Here is a 26,108-nt window from a genome sequence, read left to right on the forward strand (position 1 = left end):
TGCAGGAACTCCATTTGGGGCATCTGTCGCAATTTCTATTTAAATAACAGAACAACCCTGCATGCAGTTTATTTTTGTCCTGTTGGGATCCTGCAAAATAAGTGATATCAGATGGAAACCCGAAGGACCCCAATAAAGTCAATGGGGTCATTGTCATCCATCAAAGTCCTGATTGAATACTGCAATTAAAGGGGTTGTCTGACAAAAATTTATATTTCAGCATGTTTCCTGGCCAGAGCAGGGGGGCCCAGAATCCGGTAGCGGCAGGGGGAAGGGGACAGGTAAGTATACGTTACTGACATTTTCCCTTCAGCCCTGGCAACTGAAGTATAAATTTTTCTCGGACAACCCCTTCAAGGAACACAATAGGGATCAATAGATAAGAAAGTACAATTGAACATTTTAAATACTCAGGGCTTCAACATACTGATGTTAAAATTTCCTCAAAGCATTTCCCTCTTACCAATTCACTTACATTAGTCTGACTTTTTTTTTCACAGGAAAGCCTGGCTGAGTAAAGTGGGAAGTCCAAGCTCAAGGATTGACCGGACTGAATTTTCTAATGAGAAGGAGATCCCGAGTCTTCAATTCAAAGGATTTAGCACCACCTACTAAAAGAGTCAAACAACAAGCATGGCAAATGTGTGTGTAAATTGTTTATAAATATGATTGAACTAGAATGTTCTATTATGAGGGTTCGTTCACACAGGATCTGCAGCAGATTTGATGACACAGATTTAAATCTGCAGCAGATCCACAGCAGATTAGATGGCCCAGATTTGAAACTGTAGATTTGCTTTGAATGTGCAATTTAAATTCTGTGCCATCAAATCTGTTGCAGATCCTGTACATGTGAACACACCCTTAAAATAATACTAGGGGTATTCCCATGTCCACAGGATAAGCCAAATACGCCTGATATATGCAGGCCCTCCTGAAAGGGATTCAGTGACCCCCATCTTCCAGTTTCTGGTCCCCTGTAATCTGTAGGAGCAGCATCAGCTCTTATTGTCATAAAAAAAAAAAAAAAAAAAAAAAAAAAAGTCAGTGAAGAAGTCTGTACACAACTGTACACAACAAGTATACATAAGTATAAATGTAATAATGTCTAAATGCTTAAAATAAATGCATGTGGCTACTATTGAGGTTTTTGTATTTCTTTCATCCAAGAAGGGGCACTTTGGCTGGCACTGTTACCAAACAATATATATACAGTGGTGCATTGGATTACGAGCATAATTGGTTCCGGGACCGCGCTTGTAATCCAAATCACTCTTAAACCAAAGGAAAACTTCCCATAAGAAATCACTGATATGCAGACAATTGGTTCCACACCCCAAAAATAATGATTTTTTTATTCTGAATAACATGTAAAACAAATAAAACAAAGATTTAGAAACAGCTGAATATGTGATATTATTAGTTACTGTACAGTATAGCAATCAGCATGTGGGGTATAATGTATAGTAAGGGCATAAACCTGATAACACAGCAGCAGCTTGTAGATACAGGATGGAGCTGCAGATCCCCATAATGGAGAGGATGGGAAACACAAGGGCTGACAGAGACTGCAGGGAGTATGAAGGAATGAGCAGGGCAGATGTGGGCACATACATGCAGCACTCTCTGTCCGGGGAGAGAGGGGTTACAGCTCCTGTCCCCTGATGTAAGCCCCAGCCTGAAGTGGATCTGCTATGATTTGAAAGGTGACAGAGACTTCCTGGGTCAGCGTTCCAGTGCTGTAGACCGTGCTATGCAGACTATACCCCTGCCCCACTCACGCTTCCACCCAGTACAGGGAGCTCTTAGACCAAAGCAATGCTCTTAAACCAAGTCACAATTTTGAAAAACTGTGAGCTCTTAAACCAAAACGCTCTTAAACCAAGTTACTCTTAAACCAAGGCACCACTAAATATATATATATATATATATATATATATATATATATATATATATATATATATTCATAGTGAACTTAGAATTAAAGGGAACCTGTCACCCCCCGTGCCGGGGTGACAGGCTCCCGACCCCCCGTTAAAGCCCCCTATACTCACCTAATCCCGCTGGGTCCCGCTTCTGGAGATGGTCGGGTCACGGAGATCTCAGCCGCTGCAGCCCGGCGCGTGCGCTGAGAGATGAGTCCAACGCTCATAGAGAATGACGGAGCGCTAGGCTCTACTGTCATTCTCTATGAGTGTTGGACTCATCTGAGGAGCACGCGCGCCAGGCTTCGGGCGCCGATATCTCCGTGACCCGACCATCTCCAGAAGCGGGACCCGCTGGGATCACGTGAGTATAGGGGGCTCTAACGGGGAGTCAGGAGCCTGTCACCCCGTCACCGGGGGTGACAGGTCCTCTTTAAATTATAGCCATGACCTTTCTCAGGCAGTGACTGGTGAGCAGGCATACTGAGCAGTGGCGGGGGACTGGTCAAACCAACTTGGCCCATAAATGCCAGACAACCAATTTAAAGGGGAACTATAAGCAGGTTGGACAAATCTAACCTGCTGAGAGCTCCCTAGTTTGCATGGGGTGCTGAGGATGAAGGTAGTCTCTTACCTTCATCCTGGGCACCATTCCTGTGCTGTTCGTGGTGAAATCCTCTGCCGGGTAAGCCATTAGGAGCACCGTTTTCCGGCCCGCTCCCTTGATAACCATTAGAAGGGACCGGACAGCCAGAGGTAAAACGGCGTGGGGGTGGTAGCCCTGCCCCCAGTGCTCCTAACCTCCTTACTGGGCAGAGGATTTCACAACAAACAACACAGGAATGACGCAGAGGATGAAGGTAAGACACATACCTTCATCCTCAGCACCCATGCAACAGGGACATAGCAGCATGTTGGATTTGTCTAACCTGCAGATAATTCCCCTTTAAAGGAAACCTGTTATCACTTTCATTCTTCCTACCATCAATGGGGTCCCTGACAGCTTCACCCCACCCCACAAGCCTTCATAGATATATCTCTTTCTGTTTGAGTATAGGGAGTGGTTTATCAATCAAGGCCTGTGGGGTGGGCCCAATGACTAAGGAGTCAGTGGGGTGGGCCCAATGACTAAGGAGTCAGTGGGGTGGGCCCAATGACTAAGGAGTCAGTGGGGTGGGCCCAATGACTAAGGAGTCAGTGGGGTGGGCCCAATGACTAAGGAGTCAGTGGGGTGGGCCCAATCACTAGTTTTGTACTGTATCACAAACACACAGCTCTGTAAACTATAAAGATAAGGAGGACAGGGAGAGCAAAGAGCAAGGAGGACACGGAGAGCGGGTGCGGCGGGTGGGATACTAACAATGTAGAAAAATGCTGTTATTCTCTGGCGCAATGTGTCAAAGAGGTGTTCTCAAGCACTTAAGTGCTGGGGACTGTAACACCTGCCCGCACTCCCCCTCCTATCCCTATCCCTGGTTTACAGACAGTCAGCTTCCAGCACTGAGCCTTGCTTCAAAATGTTGGTCCAGTGCTATGCATAGATGTAAGATTTGGAGAGATCACTCAGATTCTAACTGATTGTCAATTAAAGGGAAACTATCAGCAGGTTAGAAGTATCTAGGCTGCTGATATCTCCTTAAAGTCCACAGGGCATTGAGGATGAAGGTAAGTTTTTTTTTTTTACCTTCATCCTCTGTGCTTTTTTTTTTGTCCTTTGTAGTTTAATCCATATGCTAATGAGGTGGCACCCCGTGCACTATAGATACTTTTAAGCTCCTGATAGTTTCCCTTTAGGCAGGAGAAGGGAGAGTGAGAAGGCATTACAGTTCTCTGCACTTCAGGGGCTTGGGAATTTTTTTTTTTTTACTTTTTGCACCAGGAAATGCACCAAGTGTTTTCTATCCCTAACAAGTATCTAACAGTGTCAACAGTTTGGAATGTGAATTGCAGCTGACAGATTCCCTGGAGGTCCCCTTAAAGAAGACAAAAACCAGCTTGACACTTCAGCTTGGAGTATAACGTAGAGCGGACACATTTCCTTTAGAGAAGCTGATCGAATTGTCCCATTTTACTGTCTGGGTCCTTCAACAATAAGCTGACTATAGGGGGCGCGCGATTTTGGGATACCCAGCAATCAGGTACAGTTTGTAGGCAAACTTGGCAACAAGTGTTCAATTTACATGGAGCGCCACCACAGGAAGAATGAGGCATTGCATGGTGCTTCGTGTAGCCAATAGGCTGTCCATGCCAAATCATCTAGACTAATTGTCATTCTTTGTAGATGGTCTTGTGCTTGCCAATGGCAGAGGATCCTGACCAGAGGCCCCCCCCCCCCTCCTCCATTATCTCAGAATCCACTATTATGATATTCCAAAATGGGTTTTCTAAACCAGACAATCCCTTTAAAAATGTAAAGACTTACCAGTGAGTCAAAGCTGCAACAATGTCGATGACTAGAGTAAACTGAGGTGCGATTTAATCAAAGAACTGTCAAACATCCAAGAAATTTAACACAGTTACAGCAAAAAGACATTCCGTCTCACATGTACCTTACAAAATGCTGGATGATACGGCTGGCATAATGAATTTAGGCGATCAGCACTCCAGTATTCAGGCGGAGGATTAGCATTGACAAATGCCGCATTTAGCCCTATTCATCTGCTCTATCAGTCATTGTTATGAGTGCACATTAGTCACTAGTCATCACTTTGTTTTCAAAGTGTCAGCAAAGCATAGCCATCTTTTAGAGGGACCGTGTAATATATTGAGTAGCCTGTTCATTTGTATCTGTAGAAACCTTGTCTACACGTCTAGAGGCCGGACTGAAAATTTGGGCAAAAGGAAATCAAGATCTTGAGTTTGGGGAACAGAAAAGGTCGTGGCTGCTCTGCTCTCTGGCACTCATTTGCTCTATGCCCGTCTTGGAGGGTATACTTCCGAGACTGGAGGGGGCCAGGTGCATGTCACAAGCAAAAGACCACCTGTTGCAAAACTCCAACTCTCAGTGAGGTCAGACGGCCTGCGGATGAGGGTTCTAGTTGTTTGTGGTTCTAGGCTGTAGACCACTGAAATATATTAAAGGGGTTGTCCAGCAAAAATCTTTTTCTTTTAGATCAACTGGTGCCAGAAAATTATATAGATTTGTAATTTACTTCTATTAAAAAATATCAAGTCTTCCCATACTTATCAGCTGTTGTATGTCCTGCAGGAAATGTTGTTTTATTTCCAGTCTGACACAGTGCTCTCTGCTGACATCTCTGGCTGAGACAGGAACTCTCCAGAGTAGGAGAGGTTTTCTATGGGGATTGGGCCAGAGATGTGAGCAGAGAGCACTGTGTCAGACTGGAAATAAAACATTTCCTGCAGGACATGCAGCAGCTAATCAGTATGGGAAGACTTGAGATTTTTTAATAGAAGTAAATTTCAAATCTATATAACTTTCTGATATCAGTTGATTTGAAAGAAAAAGTTTTTCGCCAGACAACCCCTTTAATGTTAGTGAATCTTGCTGTATGTTTATGGCGAGGTCAGAAAGAGTTTGACTACAAGAGTTTGACGGTGGCAGCAGACCGCTGTTATATGCCATGGGCTGCACGGACAATCCAGCAATCACCCGGGCAGCAGCACCCCCCCCCCCCCAACTCACCCGCAGAACAGCGGTAGCAGCGAGCGGGGAACGAGCGCTTGTTTGCTCCTCACAGTAGGCCTGTGGAATAGGGGCTTTAGGAGGAACGTTAGGGCCCTATTCCACCAGACGATTATCGTTCAGATTATCGTTAAATCGTTCCAATATAAACGATAATCGTTCGGTTTAAATGCAGTTATTGATTAACAACCAAACGAGAAATCGTTGATCGCTTTATAAGACCTGGACCTATTTTTATGGTTGCTCGTTCGCAAAACGTTCGCAAATCGTTTGCATTGAATAAGACATTGTTCGGTCGTTCACAGTAGATACGAACGCAATTGAAAACAAATAGCGAAGAAAAAACGATCGCAAATACGATCATAAGTAACGATTATCGTTCCATTGAAATGAGTGAATGTTTTCAGGTCTTTCGCAATAGCGGTTGTTTGAGATCGTTAATCGTTAACGATTATGCGAACGATAATCGTCCGGTGGAATAGGGCCCTTAGTTGGGTGATCAGATTGTTTATGCAGTCACAAAGATAATTGTCAGGTGTACTATGTGTACTACAGGAAATGATGATGGAGAGTCCAGGCATGCTGGGAGTTGTAGTTTTGCCACAGGTTGAGGAATGCTGTTCTAAATGTTGGAGCTTTGCTGTAGAATCTGTGACCATTTGGTGAAGCCAGCCTTTCTATGGAGGCCAAACAGAAGTGGAGGCTGCTGGGTGGGCAAGGTGATGAGGTATATGTATTGGCACTCTATAGATCCCAGCAGATACTAGTTACAGCACACTTTATGGGAGACACCATGCAGCACAACTCATCTCCTTCCAGGCTCACTCAGAGTCCCCAGGCAATTCAAGACGCGTGTGCGCATGCGCGCGGAGTGGTTGCCAGGCGACGAGAACGCGACTGTGTATCAGTGGCGCCTTGTGATTTCCCTGGAGCTCCCGGCCCCGAGCAGCTGCGGCCCCGTGTACCCGGCTATGGAGATCTACATGGCGAGGAAGAAGAGGGTGCCAGAGCGGGGGCTGTAAGTGCAGTCACTCCGCCATCACTATGGAGCCTCACAGCCGGAGTCAGTGTGAACTGTGTGTAGGAGCCACAGGTGGTCAGAGCAAGGGCCATAGGGAGCCACAGCTCTGCAGACTGACGGTGGGAAACAGAAACTGATGGAGGACCCCCATAGTGATAGAGGACCCCCATAATGATAGAGGACCCCCATAATGATAGAGATCCCCATAGTGATAGAGGACCCCCATAATGATAGAGATCCCCATAGTGATAGAGATCCCCCATAGTGATAGAGATCCCCCATAATGATAGAGATCCCCATAGTGATAGAGGACCCCCATAATGATAGAGATCCCCCATAGTGATAGAGGACCCCATAATGATAGAGATCCCCATAGTGATAGAGGACCCCCATAATGATAGAGGACCCCATAATGATAGAGGACCCCCATAATAATAGAGATCCCCCATAGTGATAAAGGACCCCCATAATGATAGAGATCCCCATAGTGATAGAGGACCCCATAATAATAGAGATCCCCCATAGTGATAGAGGACCCCCATAATGATAGAGATCCCCCATAGTGATAGAGATCCCCATAGTGATAGAGGACCCCCATAATGATAGAGATCCCCCATAGTGATAGAGGACCCCATAGTGATAGAGGATCCCCATAATGATAGAGATCCCCATAATGATAGAGATCCCCATAGTGATAGAGGACCCCCATAATGATAGAGGACCCCATAATGATAGAGGACCCCCATAATGATAGAGATCCCCATAGTGATAGAGGACCCCCATAGTGATAGAGGACCCCCATAGTGATAGAGGACCCCATAATGATAGAGATCCCCCATAATGATAGAGGACCCCCATAATGATAGAGATCCCCATAGTGATAGAGGACCCCCATAGTGATAGAGGACCCCCATAGTGATAGAGGACCCCATAATGATAGAGATCCCCATAATGATAGAGATCCCCATAGTGATAGAGGACCCCCATAATGATAGAGATCCCCCATAGTGATAGAGGACCCCCATAATAATAGAGATCCCCCATAGTGATAGAGGACCCCCATAATGATAGAGATCCCCATAGTGATAGAGGACCCCATAATAATAGAGATCCCCCATAGTGATAGAGGACCCCCATAATGATAGAGATCCCCCATAGTGATAGAGATCCCCATAGTGATAGAGGACCCCCATAATGATAGAGATCCCCCATAGTGATAGAGGACCCCATAGTGATAGAGGATCCCCATAATGATAGAGATCCCCATAGTGATAGAGGACCCCCATAATGATAGAGATCCCCCATAGTGATAGAGGACCCCATAATAATAGAGGACCCCCATAATGATAGAGATCCCCATAGTGATAGAGGACCCCCATAATGATAGAGGACCCCTATAATGATAGAGATCCCCTATAGTGATAGAGGACCCCCATAATGATAGAGGACCCCTATAATGATAGAGATCCCCCATAATAATAGAGGACCCCCATAATGATAGAGATCCCGATAGTGATAGAGGACCCCATAATAATAGAGGACCCCCATAATGATAGAGGACCCCTATAATGATAGAGATCCCCCATAATGATAGAGATCCCCATAGTGATAGAGGAACCCTATAATGATATAGATCCCCCCCATAATGATAGAGATCCCCCATAGTGATAGAGGACCCCTATAATAATAGAGATCCCCATAGTGATAGAGATCCCCCATAATGATAGAGGACCCCTATAATGATAGAGATCCCCCCATAATGATAGAGATCCCGCATAGTGATAGAGGACCCCTATAATAATAGAGATCCCCCATAATGATAGAGGACCCCCATAATGATAGAGATCCCCCATAATGATAGAGATTCCGCATAATAATAGAGATCCCCCATAGTGATAGAGGACCCCTATAATGATAGAGATCCCCCATAATGATAGAGGACCCCCATAATAATAGATCCCCATAGTGATAGAGGACCCCCATAATGATAGAGGACCCCTATAATGATAGAGATCCCCCATAATGATAGAGGACCCCCATAATAATAGAGATCCCCCATAGTGATAGAGGACCCCCATAATAATAGAGATCCCCCATAGTAAAAGAGGACCCTTATAATGATAGAGATCCCCCATAATGATAGAGGACCCCCATAATAATAGATCCCCATAGTGATAGAGGACCCCCATAATGATAGAGGACCCCCATAATGATAGAGGACCCCTATAATGATAGAGATCCCCCATAATGATAGAGGACCCCCATAATAATAGAGATCCCTCATAATAATAGAGGACCCCCATAATGATAGAGATCCCGCATAATAATAGAGGATCCCCATAATGATAGATATACCCTTGATCATTGACTGTGGCCCCCAATATACAGAGCTGCAGTACCCCTATAATGATAGAAGTCCCCCATAATCACTGACTATGGCCCCCCCTTCCAGTATAGAGAGCTACAGTACCCCCATAGTGATAGAGGAGCCCCATAATCAATGATTGTCCCTTCCAGTTTAGAGAGCTGCAGTACCCCCATAATGATAGAGGACCTCCATAATCAATGACTGTACCCACATTATACAGAGCTGCAGTACCCCCATAATGATAGGGAACCTCTATAATCATAATAACTAAAGCCAGAGTAGCCAATACTTAATAACTGTGTGTTTTCCAGTATACAGAGCTGCAGTACCCCCATAAGTATAGCCAGATAATCCCCATAATCAATGACTGTGTTTCCCTTAGTATACAGAGCTACAGTACCCCCATAAGTATAGCCAGATAATCCCTATAATCAATGACTGTGTTTCCCTTAGTATACAGAGCTACAGTACCCCTATAATGATAGAGGACCCCTATAATCATAATAACTAAAACCAGAGTACCCAATACTTAATGACTGTGTGTTCCAGTATACAGAGCTGCAACACCCCCATAATTATAGGCAGAGAACCCCTATCATCAATGACTGTGTGCCCCATTATACAGAGTGTTCCCATAACTAAAGCCATAGGAAGTCGGGGCTACACGAAACAAGTGTTATGTGACAGCAGATGTCATCTAGGTCAGGTGACCTCCGTATTTGTGTGACTTGTCTGCGATTTGCTCTTTTATGACTTTATTACACTTGTGATTTGGCTGATCAAAAAAAAAAAGCCAAATTGCAGAAAAGTTGTAAGCAACGCAACACCATTGGCTAACATCATGTGCTAGATGGAAATGTGATACAACGTGATACTGATCCACTACCCTCGCCCTCCCATTGTTGACAGCTCTTTGTCTTGTCTAGGTTCACGATCACCACTCTGCTCTAAAAGCAGTGGTCTGGCTGATTTGATATATATATATATATATATATATATATATATATGTATATATATTAGTGTAAATGTATAGAGATATATAATTGTGTATATACAGTATACTGTATAATATGTGTAAATATGTATATTGTAGCTGTATATATAGCAGAGATGCCGTTATAGCACCTATTATGGTTATTACTGTTCACTATATGAACAATAGACAAGCGGACGCTTCCTTGGTTTAGGCCAGATAGCACATTATTCACTTTGAAATGGCCGCGCAGATGACCGGATTGGCAAGGTCCTTGGATTGCAGTGAGCGCCAACAGAGAGCACTCTAAATGGCAGGTACTGTAGATGCAAACGGACAATCTTTTATTGAATAAATGACGTGTTTCAGCTCTCGCATCTAAGGCTGGGATCACACTACGTTTTTGCAATCCGTTTTTTTTTTTTCATCCATTTTTTGCAAAAAACAGATGCATTTGTGTGCATCCGTTTTGATACGTTTTTTCCTTGGCTTCCATTATAAAAAAAGGGTCAAAAATCGTTTTGTTTTTTTTTTGTTTTTTTTTTATAAAGGAAGTCAGTGGAAAAACGGATCAAAACTGATCACCACATTCCCAGGACCTTGCCAATCCGGTCATCTGAGCGGCCATTTTGAAGGAAGTACTGTTTTTTCTATCGTAAACCAAGCAAGGGTCCCTCTGTCTATCACAGGGGTGGGGAACCTCCGGCCCGCGGGCCGCATCCGGCCCCTGAGACCTCCCGATGGGGCCCGCGGCCCGCAGCTCCCCTGTGATGCGCACCGCTCTGCTGGGGAAGAAGCCGGCATACACCGCATCCTCCGGTGTCTGTGACAGCTGGCGGACACCGGAGGATGCTGTCTGTGCCGGCTCCTTCCCCAGCAGAGCGGCGCGTGTCTTTAGTCTCCTGCGGGCCGCGCGATGACATCATTTCATCGCGCGCCGCCTGCAGGAGAAGACCGGCACAGAGGACCTGGGAGAGAAGAGGACCTGGACTGCGTGGGAGCGGAGGTAAGGTGAGTGGGATGTTTATTTTTTTATTTGGGGGTTAACTAGGATCCCAGGGACATGACTGATGGGGGGGGGGGGACAACTAGGCTACCAGGGAAATGACTGATGGGGGGACAACTAGGCTACCAGGGACATGACTGATGGGGGGACAACTAGGCTACCAGGGACATGACTGATGGGGGGACAACTAGGCTACCAGGGACATGACTGATGGGGGGACAACTAGGCTACCAGGGACATGACTGATGGGGGGGGGGGGGGGCAACTAGGCTACCAGGGACATGACTGATGGGGGGACAACTAGGCTACCAGGGACATGACTGATGGGGGGACAACTAGGCTACCAGGGACATGACTGATGGGGGGGGGGCAACTAGGCTACCAGGGACATGACTGATGGGGGGGGGCAACTAGGCTACCAGGGACGTGACTGATGGGGGGGGGGACAACTAGGCTACCAGGGACATGACTGATGGGGGGGGACAACTAGGCTACCAGGGACATGACTGATGGGGGGGGACAACTAGGCTACCAGGGACATGACTGATGGGGGGGACAACTAGGCTACCAGGGACATGCCTGATGGGGGGGGGGAATAACTAGGCTACCAGAGACATGACTGATGGGGGGGGGGGGGGAATAACTAGGCTACCAGAGACATGACTGATGGGGGGGGAATAACTAGGCTACCAGGGACATAACTGATGGGGGGGGGGACAACTAGGCTACCAGGGACATGCCTGATGGGGGTTAACTAGGCTACCAGGGACATGCCTGATGGGGGGGGGGGGACAACTAGGCCACCAGGGACATGACTGATGGGGGGGACAACTAGGCTACCAGGGACATGACTGATGGGGGGGACAACTAGGCTACCAGAGACATGACTGATGGGGGGGGACAACTAGGCTACCAGGGACATGACTGATGGGGGGGACAACTAGGCTACCAGGGACATGACTGATGGGGGGATAACTAGGCTACCAGGGACATGACTGATGGGGGAGACAACTAGGCTACCAGAGACATGACTGATGGGGGGGGACAACTAGGCTACCAGGGACATGACTGATCGCGGGGACAACTAGGCTACCAGGGACATGACTGATGGGGGGATAACTAGGCCACCAGGGACATGACTGATGGGGGAGACAACTAGGCTACCAGAGACATGACTGATGGGGGGGGAATAACTAGGCTACCAGGGACATGACTGATGGGGGGGGGGAATAACTAGGCTACCAGGGACATGACTGATGGGGGGGGGGACAACTAGGCTACCAGGGACATGACTGATGGGGGGGACAACTAGGCTACCAGAGACATGACTGATGGGGGGGGAATAACTAGGCTACCAGGGACATGACTGATGGGGGGGGGGGAATAACTAGGCTACCAGAGACATGACTGATGGGGGGGGAATAACTAGGCTACCAGGGACATGCCTGATGGGGGTTAACTAGGCTACCAGGGACATGACTTGGGGGTTAACTAGACTACAAGGGGCATCACTGGGGGTTAACTACAATAGCAGGGGCACTAGGGGAACAATACTATGCCTTGTCCTGGGTGCTGCAAACCCCCGCTACTAACTGCCGCGCACGGTATGCGGCCCTCGAATGATTTTATTAATGCCCCTGGTCTATCATTACACCTAGTCGCTGACTAGAGTGCATCCTGGCCAGCTGCGGTGATCCCCCTGGATACGATAGCTGTGCTTAGTGTCTGCACAACCAATAAAGGTGAGTGTGCAGCTATAGGCACCTGGTCTGCACTGTCTGTTTGAGCTACTATATACTACACCAAATCACCCCCCCCCCCCACCCCCACCCGTTCTTTTCACTACGTGAACAAGGAAGACCAGGATGAGCAAATGTGGATTCCCAGCTTATTGAGTGACCAATGCTGCGTCTATGACTCCAGTTTTATTACTTCTTGGAATAAATATGTAAACCCATTATTCTTGTCTCCAGGCCAAATACTTACCGAATATTTGATGAGAACGTATTTGATGTAAGTTTGGATCCTAGTAAGATCAGCCCTCCCCTCCCGTTCAAGAAGTCAGCTCATCCTCCACCGCATCCTAGATCTCCAAACCGGAACAACATGCCTCACCCCTACCATGCCAGGTTTATCCGAGACAATGTCAGATTTCTGAATGAGCCTATAGCCTACATGTTGACCTCAGGCACCAGGCACAAGCAGGTAAGTGGTTCCTGATCTAGTTCTACTACATGGCAAAACTTTTTTTTTTTAAAGTGACAGTACCCATTCAAACTTTATAAAACCTTAGGGACTTCTGTTCGCTCTTATAATATACCGTAATACCGCAATATTGCGGGGTCTTATTCTTGTCAGCATATCAGGCAGGAACAAAACCCGATCATAGGCCTAGGTAGTAACTAAGGGGTTAAGTTGAGAATCTTACGCCTAGCTTTTACAGGGTGTTATGTCAATAACTTCCTGGTTGTTACTTTCTCACATTCGGTTTCTCTAACAAAATCAACATAAATAATGTTTTTGGCTTTTTTCCTGTAAACACAAAGGAAACAAAGGCCGATAATCTCATTTCATATGGGCTTTAGTGGGTTTTTTGTCGACATTTACATTGGCAGCTGTCCAGTTACATCAAACAGAACTATGGCTATCCCATTGGACTGGTTGGTAGTCCTTTCATTACCACGTTACCAGTAGGATTAGGATTACAATTCACCATATAAGAGGATAGAGAGAGCAGAAAGCAAGGCTAGCAATGGAGTGATCCTAGGACACCCCCTCACTGTACACAGGTCCACACATCTTTCCCTGTAATTTTGCTCCTAAAAATGTTAGGATAAATAGTGTTATATATACATGTACAGATTTATTTCAGGTAGCAGAATTTTAATTTGTTCCGGTGTGTCTGGTTTAGAAAAACCTATTTCACAATTCCTTTATTTAGGATTTTTAGTGGGAATTGATCAAGACATTTCTCTTCTTTTACTGGCGTGCTGGCTTATGATGCACCATATTTATTAAACAGCACCACGGGTATAGCTACCAGGAAGGCAGGCCACGCGACTGCTATGGGGCCCGTGCAGCAAAGGGCCCTGGGAAAGTGTGCTCTGTCTTCATGGTATATATGTATATGTCAGTGTGTGATTGTATGTATCTGTGGCAGTATATGTCAGTGTGTGAATCTACTGTATTTTTGTATCTTTGTGTGTGTATAAAAGTAGTGTCTGTAACAGTGGTGTATGTGTGTGTCTGTTTGTGTATGTTAGCAGTGTCACAAGTGATTGACAGGTTTGCTGCCACAGATGTTCTGCAGCAGCCTTTATTAAAGGGATATTCCGGGAAAAATTAACTATTCCCCTATCCACAGAATTGGGGAAAATTAGGAGATTCCAGGGAGGGGGGGGACCCGACTCCAGACCAGTGATCTCCATATCGGACCCCGCTGGCTCTCTTATGATTAGAGCCCTGGGTCGGCATGCGACCCGCGGCTCTATTCATTCCTATGGAGTGATGGAAAGAGCTGAGTACGTACGTCCTGTGCAGCCTAGCTAATATTGGATTGTAAAATCATTATGACATCAGCAATACCATCTCCATTTACTTACTTATTTTTATTGAAGGCGGAGTGGTGGCCAAAGTATGAAGAAAATATAAATCTTCACAGACCTTCTTATGATCGAATGACTACGCAGAGGAGTGACTTCAGCCCTTTGACTTATTCTAGTCCTCAAACCCGACATGGCTGTAACCCACACAAATCCCCTTTGCGTGGAATAGGTAAGATCCATCTCCTTATATAAAAATCACAAGAATAACTGATAGACAACACTTAATAGGTCAATAAAAATATTTTTTTAGAAGTTTTAATGGGTCAATGACTGGGTGTTAAGACCCCCACTGTTCTCCTGCCTGCGCGGGTATCGTTGCAGGAGCTGCACTCTGTATTAGAGCCAGTTCACACTAAGCAAATTTGTCGGAATTCCGACGCAAATGTCTCTGCCGCAAAATCCCGCCTGCCTCAGTGTCAAACAGCGTGGCTATGGGAGGGCTCGCGCACCTCCGCTCTCTGCTTAAAGAACTTCTTTGAGTGGAGGGCTGCAGAGAATGGAGGCGCGCAAACCCTCCCATAGCCACGCTGTTTGACACTGAGGCAGGCGGGATTCTGCCGAATTTGTTCAGTGTGAACTGGCCCTTATGCAGCAGGTTCTGATTTATTCATTCACTTTAGCTTTGGCTGTCCAGGTATGATGGGAATTGTAGTTTTGCAACAGCTTTAGGGCCTGAGTTTGACACCTTTGCTGTAGAGTGAACAAATCAGATGACACTGCCAGGCAGGGAGGGGAGCGCACATTGTGCCTGGCTGGAGCTCGGAAATTGCAGGGGGTAAATGACAGTAACGTTCTAAGCCTTACTGGCAAACCAGATTGGAGATTTGTCTTTTAACAAATTAAAGGGGTTGGCTACTTTTTATATGAAAATAGTTCAGTATACAGTATTAGTAACTGTACTCATAGCCCTTACTGACAGCAGCTTTCTGTGTACCTCATAGAGCTAAAAATCAGGCTCCCCTCCTCCAGGCTGTACTGCCCTGCTCTTAGGTGTTCCTGTCCATAAATTGGCGGACATGGAGCAGCATGTGACCAGGCCCCGCCCCCCAGTGTCCACCACAGAGCCTGTATATGTCTTTGGAGGACACAGGGGGCATGGCATGGTCACATGCTCCTCCATGTCAGCCATTTTATGAATAGAAACAAAACAGAGCAGGACAGTACAGCTTGGAGGAGGAGAGACTAATTTAAAGCGTAACTGTCATTTCAGGGTCATTTTTTTGAAAACATTAAATATCAACAGTTCAAGCTATTTTAAGAAACTCTGTAATAGGTTTTATAAACCAAAAGAGTTTCCTTCTGGACTGAAAAAGCAATCTCCCAGCCTCCCCCCTCACCTCTTCCTGCTCCCTCATCTCCCTCCGCCCCTCCTCCCTCCATAAGGATAGAATGGAGAGAGCAGAACCTGTCTTCACTGGCTTCTCTGTAATGAAGACATGTTTGCCTGATAATGCTCAGATAAGAAGTCAGGGGGGGAGGCTGGGAAATTGCTTCTTGAGTACAGAAGGGGGCTTTTTTCACTAATGAAACCTATTACAGAGTCTCTTAACCCTTTCCCGCACAAGGACGTAACTGTACGTCCTCGCGCTGGTGCGGGCGTTCAGAGTGGGGCCACACGGCGACCCCGCTCTAAACCGCGGCGGTCCCGGGTGCCGCTTGTAGCCCGGGGCCACCGGTATTAGCAGGCACGGTCCGATCGCCGTGCCTGCTAATACAGTAATCAGATGCAGCTATCAAACATGACAGCTGCATCCGATTACCGGATTCAGCTTATCCCTGGTGTCTAGTGGCGGAGATCGCTCCTCCGGGACGTTGTCCTGGAGGAGCGATCTCCGTTTCTGAAGCCGGCCGGGGACTGCTTCAAGATGGCGCCATCCCTGGCTCAGCACTCGTTTACTTCCGGCTGCAGCAGCCGGAAGTAAACGAGTGCCTATCTCATGGATCTCTGCAGCATATCTATGCTGCAGAGATCTCTATGAGAGATCAAAGCACTTATACTAGAAGTCCCCTAGGGGGGCTTCTAGTATAAGTGTAAAAGTAAAAAAAAAAAGTATTGTTATTAGTAAAAAGCCCCCTACCCTAATAAAAGTCCGAATCACCCCCCTTTTCCCAGGTTATAAATAAAAGTAAATAAATAAATAAATAAACATGCTTGCTATCGCCGCATGCGTAATCGCCCGAACTATTAATTAATCACATTCCTGATCTCGCACGGTAAACTGCGTCAGCGCAAAAAAAAAATCCCAAAGTGCAAAATTGCGCATTTTTGGTCGCATTAAATCCAGAAAAAATGTAATAAAAAGTCGTATATGCGCAATCAAGGTATCGATAGAAAGTAAACATCATGGCGCAAAAAATGACACCTGACACAGCCCCATAGACCAAAGGATAAAAGCGCTATAAGCCTGGGAATGGAGCGATTTTAAGGGACTTATATTTGTAAACAATGGTTTGAATTTTTTTACAGGCCATCAGATACAATATAAGTTATACATGTTATATATCGTTTTAATCGTAACGACTTGAGGAACATGCTTAACAAGTCTGTTTTACCCCAGGGCGAATGGTGTAAAAACACAGTCCCCCCAAATAAAAGAAATGCGTTTTGTTTTTTTTTCAATTTCACCACACTTTGAATTTTTTTCTGGTTTCGCAGTGTACTTTATGCAAAAATTCAGCCTGTCATTGCAAAGAACAATTAGTGCCGCAAAAAATAAGGGCTCATGTGGGTCTCTAGGTGGAAAAATGCAAGTGCTATGGCCTTTTAAACACAGGGAGGAAAAAATGAAAATGCAAAAACGAAAATTAGCCTGGTCCCGAAGGGGTTAAAATCGCTTATACTACTGTTTTCTGCAATAAAAAAAAATATGACAGTTACACTTTAAGCTCTATGGGGTACACAGAGAGCTGCTGTCAGTATATACATTGAGTACAGTTACTAATACTGTATACTGACCTATTTTATTAAGTGGCCAACCCCTTTAAGGCTATGGTAAATCTTTGAAATTGCCAGTGATGTCTGGTACTCTCATGGCAAATTGATCCTCTTACTATAGTCAATAGACCAGCAAATTGGCAAAAGTAAAGAAACAATTCACTCATTTGTGGTCTACTTTTTCAGTTCAGGTGCGGTTTGCAATTAAGCTCCATTCACTTCAATGGAACTGAGCAGCAAAACCCCGCCCAAGCTGGAGACAAGTGTGGTGCTGTCTCTGGAAGAAAGTGGCCATGTTTTTGTAGCGCTGGATAACCCCTTTAAAGTTAGTCACCATTGTCTCCCTTTTCTACACTCCCCTGTTTACATATGTGCCTTACTGTTTTAGGTAGGGGGCCAGCGTGCTATTTCTGCGAGCTCCCTATCCCACCTGTTTATCTCGTTACTTGGCACTGCAGATTAGATTCTTGGTTAATTCATGTTATTTGTAGTCATGCTATCTCTCCACTTCCTATACCCTTTGCATTATGTACCATGACTAATGTTTGTTCATTACTCTATATATATTGAAAAAAAATAAAAAAGTGAATTAAAAAAAAAAAAAACGTTAGTCACCATTGGATATAGAAAAGGCGTAATCGTTCAAGTAAAGATACTAGATACTAGAGATGGACAGATGTCAGCTCACAAGGTTAGGTCAGGACAGGCATGGTCAAATAGTGTATTAATACACTGGCATGTCTGCACGGTATACCACTCATATAGTTATGTATGCACAATCCCTTTCATCAATGATACATCATGTGTTCAGATCAATAACATATGAAATGTAACAGATATTATACACAAAAAAAGAAACAGGCCCCTTCCCGTATACTGTATGCTTTGTGTTCTAGGTGGCAGTAAACTGCAATAGAATGGTGATCTATATATATCTATATGTTATCACCATAAATAAGATTTCAGGGTTCTATATATACAACACGCCTAGGAGATTATAAAACCTTACTTATAAACCAAGTATTTCTACAACTCTTCCTTCCATGGCGTGTTTTCAGTCTCATGATATGAGCAGCTGTCGGGTAAAAATCCTCACTTCCCGCATTAACCTCATTGGTGCCTGAGAGGAAGGCTCACCTCTAATGTATCAATACAAGCAGTTCTCTGCTGCTCTTTAAGGGTTAAAACAGCAGGAACTAAGCAGAAGGGATAAAAAATCTGCTTTCCAAACTTAATCTCATTTAACATCTGATACGTGGGTGTCTTTTTATTGGGCAAAATAACATACTTGTATGGCTATATTGAGAAATTTCAGCTTACTTCTTCTTAAATTCTGTGTATTTTATGTTGATTACTGTTCCTGATGAAATGCTGAGGTGTTCTATCATTATCACTAATAACAATACAATCTATTAGGCTGTGTTCAAACGTGCCTTTTTTTACATTTATGATTCATTTTTGCAGCAATTCTCCAATTTTGCAGTCAATTGCAGTGTAATATCACCATTTTTCCCACGATTTTGGCAGAACTGAAGCATTTTCGCAAGATTATTGTTGTAACAAGGCATCATAAGCACAAAAAAATGCTGTGTGTGAACAGAGCCTTATAGGTATTAAAGTGAATGTACCATCAGGTACAGTGCTTTTTTTACATGAGGCAATCTGCGCCGGCGTGGGGATCCCGGTGATGTGGTCCTATTTTTGAAACTCTACCCCGTTCCTGTGCTCGGCTCCGTTCTTTTGTTGTGTACTGGCCCGGCTGTGTGATGATATTCCTTTCCTTCTGTGACACGGCTCCATTACAATCAATGGAGCCGCATCACAGAGGGGAGGGGATATGGTCACACTGTGGGGCGGATGGCCCACCCCCACTGCATAGAGCCGGGCCGGTGCACAGCAAAAGAATGAAAACCAGACGGCAAATACTAAAGCAAATGTACCACTTCCTATAATAAAATATTTTTACATGACGTGATCAGCACTGGCATGTACATTCTGGTGGCGCCGTCCATTTTTCAAACCAGCGCCTATTTCCCACCATCTGCATTGATTTCTCTATATGGTCAAATAGGGTCTCTCAGTGCACTGGAAGCGGGCCCAGTATCCCCAGTGCCCTGATAGCCACTCCTGTGGATGACGCACCTCCTTCACAATAAAGTCTGGCCACATCAATGAGGGAAGGGGATATCCGTGCGTTGGGCTTGCCTCCAGTGCAGTGAGTGACCCTATTTGCGTATAAAGAAACTGGCACAAATGGGGGGAACTGGGCGGCGGTTTAAAAAATGGACCAGGTCATATATAAATATTTTTTTTACTACAGGAAGTACCTGTAGTATATTCGCTTCAAAGTATATTCCAGTATATTTTTTTGGATTTTGCAGAGGCTGGTGCAAAAATAAAATATGAGAGATACTCACCTACTTTGGTCCTCTGCAGCTCCCGTTCTATGCCTAGGAATTAAAAAAGAAAAAAAAAAGTACCATACAGAATGTCATGGTCGATGCATATCTTTAAAAAAATTCTTGGTCCAGATGTTTGCTGGGAATTAATAATGAACAGCGTTGAGCCAAACTGTTCAGGTTTGGAGAATGTTTCCGAACCCGAACAGTTCAGCCTCCCTACTCAACTCTAAAAATAAAATATAAAACACCATACCTACAATGCTTTTTTTTGTTTGTGGTGTTTTTTTCTCCCTTGAGTGTTTAATTTTTGGGGGTCATTGTTGTTAGGTCCGTTGAGCTCAAAATGACGGCCGTTCAAAAAGACGTCTGTCAAATAGCCATAAAAAGACACTGTGTGGTTATGGCCTAAAGGCGTACGTGTAAATATGTGTGTGTACGCATATTTTCAGGTGATTTTCCTCACATTTAACTATAGAAACCTGTGGATAGGCCTCTGGGCCTGCTATGACTGCTCTGCATATACAGTCTGCCTGTGGCAGACTGTACCAGCAGGGAGGCGATCTAATACATCAGTTTTATGCATATGTACTAGTGAATGATACAGCTTGTCCCACAAACAAAGCCCTCATGTGCCTTTGTCACTGGAAAAATAAAAGGTATATCGTGGGAAATTTATCAAACATGGTGTAAATTGAAACTGGCTCATTTCCCCCTAGCAACCAATCAGATTCCATCTTTCATTTTCTAAAGAGTCTGTGAGGAATGAAAAGTGGAATCTGATTGGTTGCTAGGGGCAACTGAGCTAGTTTCACTTTACACCATGTTTAATAAATCTCCACCATGGGGTTTAGAAGGTGAGATGGAAGAAAACATAAACTAAAAATTTAAATTTGTGAGATTGGGAAGGGGTTAATAGCTTCATCTTATCCTTTGCGGATAATGTATAAATGGAAGTAGTTCCACCAGTGTGAACAGACCCTTATTCTTCATGATATTTTAGCCTTTAGTCTTTTAGATGTGCTTTATTTCCATAAACCCGGCAATCAAGGTAAAGCTTTTTCTATAGCGATGCAGTTTTCCTGTACTCCACAAACTTGGTCACCATGGCAACCCTCTGTCAGATGGTAAGAATACATGTCAGTGAAAAGGAGACATCAGTCACACAAGATATAAGACATATTACACCCACATAAAGTGTTCTTTGCTTATATTGCAATATTTATCAATTTAAACATGTTAATGAATTAAAGAAAATGAGGCCTAGCTACAATAGCGAACAGTCCATGGATGGGTGTAGCACTGTGTCTGGACCCGCTGGTTCCTAATTTTATACAATCCTGTTACATTTCTAGTTCACTACTATAAGATAAATGATTGTATTACTTCTAAGGGCCCTATTCCACCGGACGATTATCGTTCGCATAATCGTTAACGATTAACGATCTCCAACGACCGCTTTTGCGAAAGACCTGAAAACGTTCACTCATTTCCATGGAACGATAATCGTTACTTATGATCGTATTTGCGATCGTTTTTTCTTCGCTATTTCTTTGCTATTGCGTTCGTATCTACTGCGAACCACCGAAAGACGTCTTATTCAATGTGAACAATTTGCAAACGATTTGCGAACGTGCAACGATAAAAATAGGTCCAGGTCTTATAAAGCGATCCACGATTTCTCGTTCGGTCGTTAATTGTTCACTGCATTTCAACCGAACGATTATCGTTTAGATTCGAACGATTTAACGATAATATGAACGATAATCGTCCGGTGGAATAGGGCCCTAAATGAGCTGTAATATTTAGGGCCCTCTCCATTAGGGAGCGCTTCTGTCAATAGAAAGGCTGCATGATCATCATCCACATCAATAGAAAGTACCCCTCCACACTTTGCTGTACTTCCTATAAGAGTAACTGTTACTAGCTCTTATCCATGGCTCTCGTGGCGTTCTGTGTAACATGTGAGTGATGGTACTGTGGGGTAGAAGTGACATGGGGGTAGAGATTGCACTGGAGAATGATCCCAGCAACATCCAATCAAAGACTGACCCTCCTTATAATTTAGCACGCCACACGATCATCGAGCCATGTAATAGGCTCTATGAAAGAGTGCTGATCTAGCAGATTGGCGTTTATTCACACCGCAGCTTATGTTGTATAATCCAGCCTTTGTGGAAAATTATAAAATCATGTTTTTCTTACAAGCTCAAATGTCATAGAGGCCATGCTGAGCGCCCCCCTGCATGATTGATGTTCAGTACTGGAAATTAAGCAGAGAGGTATGGGGGAGGGAGGAGCTGTGCATGCTCTGCAGTTCACACAGAGTGAAGCGAGCGGCTCCGTCAGAGCGGCTCTATCACTTAAGTACCGGTCGAGATGATCCGGCCAGAGACCGGCCGCTCCGTGACTCGGCCGGGGTAACGGAACGGCCGGTCTCATACGGTGTGTGAACATAGCCTAAAAGTGTCACTGTTGTATTTTTTTTTAATTTTTAATTATTTTTTTTTGCAAAAATCAATAGTCCAGGCGATTTTAAGAAACTTTGTAATTGGGTTTATAAGGCAAATATGCAATTATCTGCATTCAAAAAGACTTTCCCCAGGTCCCCCCCTCCTCTCTCTCATTCACTGCTCATTATCAGGAAATTGCAACTCTTTTACATTAGTCCTGTGTAACCTATGGAGGGGGGAGGTGAGAGGGGGGAGATTAGTCGCCAGCAGCAAGCAGAGAACAAAGAATTACACAGTGGGAGCTGTGTGAAAGCACATATTCAGAGGTCAGAATGGTCAGTGCTGACTTCAGAGGAGATAGCTCGGTGATGTAGCTGTAAATTAATGTCCTGTTTTGGTGCCTCATCTCCCTCCACCCCTCCCCTCTCCATAGACAACCATCAAGACCGGGGGGAGAGCTTTAAACTGCTTTTTCGTGATAAAAATGCATTTTTCGGCTAATAAACCCAATTACAAAGTTTCTTAAATACGCCTGTACTATTCATTTCTGCCAAAAAAATTTTTATGACAGTGACACTTTAAGTGTTGCACATGAAAAGAACAGCACCAGAGTGGGGAAGCCGGTCCTGCAATCCTTTTTTTAAACCGCAGCCTGGTTCCCGCGCATGGTGCCGGTCTATTACCAACCGGGTTGCCATGGTTCAAAAAAGGACCACAGCACCAGCTTTCCAGTGTCATTTGGAAATGGTACATTTGCTTTAAGGCTGCCTGGAAAACATGGATACAGCCATAGGCCATAGGCTGTATCCATGTTTTCTAGGACTCTCTAGGGCTGCATACATTTTTAGCAGCCACCGCAAATGCTGCACACTTGGGTATATTTACCCCTAATAGTCTATCAATAAGAATTCTATAGTCTAAGAATAAGAATTTTCATTTACTAGTAAAGAATATACAGGGAATCCTAAGCGTATCTGAAAACATGTATTTTCTATGTCATTAACACATGTACTGTTTTATAGTTCCTCTAGCGAGTCCCAGGGGTAGGAATCGGCTGCCAAAACTATTACAGGAGGAGATTTCCTTTTTGCATCAATATGATTCAAGATTAACACCCAATGAACCAATTCGAGGGAAGGTAAGAAAATACAGATTTCTTCTAGATTTACCCCTGCATCCTAAGCCCTATGGTCCATTATAGTAAATAAGTAATGTGCTTCACTTTCTTTATTAATGGGAAAGTTTATAGTATGTGCATTGTGTAAAGCTTACAGGACCTAAAATGGAAGCTCCATCATACACAGTGGGAGTAAGGTGTACATTTAGGATTTAAAACAGGATACATTAGCCTCTTGTTGATTTTACTAGTAGAAGCCATTGCATAAAACTATGTATGTTCTAAGTAATTGAGTTCACGTTAAATGCAATGGAACTCACTATTTTACAGGGGACACCAAGTTTATGTGTCGATATTAACTCTAAGGGCCGTATTGCATGGGATAATAAATGTGTGAAAAGTCGTCATATCGTTCAGATTTAGACTATGTACACACAACGAGAGAGATCGGCCGTTCCGTGACCCCGGCCGTGTACTGCAGTACCGGCTGGATGATCTTTCCGGCCGCAGGGTTCTGATGCGGGCACATCAGCGCGCGCCCGCATCAGAACCTCCCACAGCTCGCCGCTCGCTTCATTGTGTGAACTGACAGGGTTTCCTAGGGCCGCAATTCACTGAATTGCGGCCGCAGGAAACTGACATGTCAGTTATTTGCGGGTCCGCATGGGATCCCGGCTGGAGCATATACGATGTGTATACGCTCCGGCTGGGATCCCATTGAAGTAGAGGCAGTGTTCACAGGCGCATAAAGTACGGCCGTTGTTGGCGATAGCAACAACGGCTGTACTTTTATGTAGTTTGAACATAGCGGAAAATGGCCAGATGCGAATAAATTTATTTGCAAATGGCTGTTTTGAGAATAAATATTTGCATCTGGCCATTTGCGCCAGGGGGCGGGGAGGGGGTGGAATGGGGGGGCACGGACTCTGGGTCCGCTGACTTTATCATTTTTCTCGCCGATAAATGATCAGGAGCTGGCGTAGGTTTCCTTGCCGCACACACTGGTGCGCACAGGATTTATGTAGATGCAGTGCGCCTCTACATAAATCTGCATACTGTCGGAGCTGCGGGGAATAAACTTTTTTTTTTTTTTTGCAAATTTTGTTAACGAAGTTAGCAAAAAAAAGCTTTGTTCCTCATCTCTAGTTATTTCTCTTATGTAATGATATCATCCCTCTAACTAGCACAATAAGAATGTGTCCAATCGGGACGTGGAAACACTTTTACTCCATTAGTATAACTCTAGTTTTCTTTTTCTATCGGTGGAATGTGTGGACAGACCAGATCCAAACACTGGAGTAACAACATGCGGCGCAGACCTTCATTCATCTAGAAAATAGTAATATTTTTATTATACGAGTGTCCGAGGGCCAACAACAACAGAAAACTAAAATAACATGAACTCAAATAGTATCTAAGTATCTCTGAGGTTACTTTATTAACTAGCCCCGAGGCTCCTCTGCATCTTGTAGCTATAGACGGTTCTCCTAGGTGTCATGGTAATATGGGTAGGAGGGCTTCAATGGTCACCACCAGTTCAGGATAATGTCCAAGAGAGTCATATAAACATATGGACATTTGGCCGCTATTTCTGCTCAGTACACAGCTGCACTTTCCTTCTGCCTTGTCTTCCTCTGGCTAATGTCAACTTTGTTTCCTTTTTTTCAGCGTCATGGAGGCTTTGTGTGGAGAGAGATAAAAACAGAGAGTGGTTCAGCCGTTCCTCAGGGAACCAGACTGTTCCTAAATGCCACAGGGTCACGAGCACTCAATAGCTACAAACAGAAAGAGGAAACGCAGTGGAAAGCAGCATGACCTCACCCAATATCTGCCTGCATGGTTCCCAGCAGATGTTTTACTGCTGAAGCTCATTTCTCAAATAACAGAATTCAGGGAAGCGCCAAAGGCCGATCCCTAAATTACAGAACAGATCAGGCCGTTCTCAGACATCCAGCAGAAAGTCCCAGTCCTCTACTGGTAAAGTATTATCAAGGCAGCAAAGGGAAACTCAATGGGATATGACTTTCTTCCTGCGGATCTGCCACATTTACACAGTCGAATGAGGACTTTCAAACCTAACAGCAAACAGTACCTGAAATCTATGCAATGGCGATATATAAAAAGTATAGAGAATCTGATCCTTGTTTTGCCATTTCTATGCTTGCCAAATATTCTTAAAGAGGATGTACCATCAAGTACATCCTCTTGAATCTGACCCACGGATAGAACGGCCCCGTCATGGGGAAGCCGGTGCCATGGTCCGTTTTTTGAACCGAGGCCTGGTTCCCGTGTGCGGCGCCGTTCTATCCACGGTTACCGGGCCGGGACTGAAACACTGGAGGCGGGTCGGCCCATCTGCAGTGGGGGGGAACCCCCGCCCCTCTATGACGCGGTTCCATTGATTCTAAAGGAGCCGCGTCATAGAAAGGAAGGAATTCCCTCCCACTGGGGGCGGCCCCGCCTGCCTCCTGTGCTTCAGCCCCGGCCCGGTACCCATGGATAAAACAGTGCCGTAAACAGTAATCGGGCCACGTTTCAAAAAACGGACCACGGCATCGGCTTCCCCGTGACAGCGCCGTTCTATCCGTGGGTCATATTAAAGAGGATGTACTTGATGGTACATCCTATTTAAAGTGTTAAAGGGGTTATCCGGGATTAGA

At 44.8% G+C, this 26,108-nt stretch overlaps 2 protein-coding genes across 3 annotated transcripts in view; both read left to right on the forward strand.

Moving 5' to 3' along the window:
• ACYP2 (acylphosphatase 2) overlaps positions 1-1,141 on the forward strand; it is an 83,640-nt gene extending 82,499 nt beyond the window's left edge. The window contains exon 4 of the mRNA XM_069954514.1: positions 501-1,141. Within this exon, the coding sequence (XP_069810615.1) occupies positions 501-615 (115 nt within the window). The 3' untranslated portion in view covers positions 616-1,141. The remainder of the gene's footprint in view (positions 1-500) is intronic.
• Positions 1,142-6,456: 5,315 nt separating this feature from the next.
• On the forward strand, positions 6,457-25,586 carry CIMIP6 (ciliary microtubule inner protein 6). Of its 2 annotated transcripts, XM_069955017.1 has the most exons (6): positions 6,457-6,589; positions 12,913-13,144; positions 14,557-14,713; positions 23,354-23,469; positions 24,728-24,787; positions 25,117-25,201. In XM_069955017.1, the coding sequence occupies exons 1-5, from the start codon at positions 6,543-6,545 to the stop codon at positions 24,779-24,781; spliced, it is 606 nt and encodes a 201-aa protein (XP_069811118.1). In that variant the 5' UTR covers positions 6,457-6,542; the 3' UTR covers positions 24,782-24,787; positions 25,117-25,201. The 2 variants fall into 2 exon arrangements, with proteins under 2 accessions (XP_069811118.1, XP_069811117.1); XM_069955016.1 differs by lacking the exon at positions 24,728-24,787 and having other exon boundaries at positions 25,117-25,586.
• The last annotated feature ends 522 nt before the right edge of the window (positions 25,587-26,108 follow it).

Source organism: Dendropsophus ebraccatus, chromosome 15 (genome assembly GCF_027789765.1).
Source record: "Dendropsophus ebraccatus isolate aDenEbr1 chromosome 15, aDenEbr1.pat, whole genome shotgun sequence".
Classification (NCBI taxonomy): domain Eukaryota; kingdom Metazoa; phylum Chordata; class Amphibia; order Anura; family Hylidae; genus Dendropsophus; species Dendropsophus ebraccatus.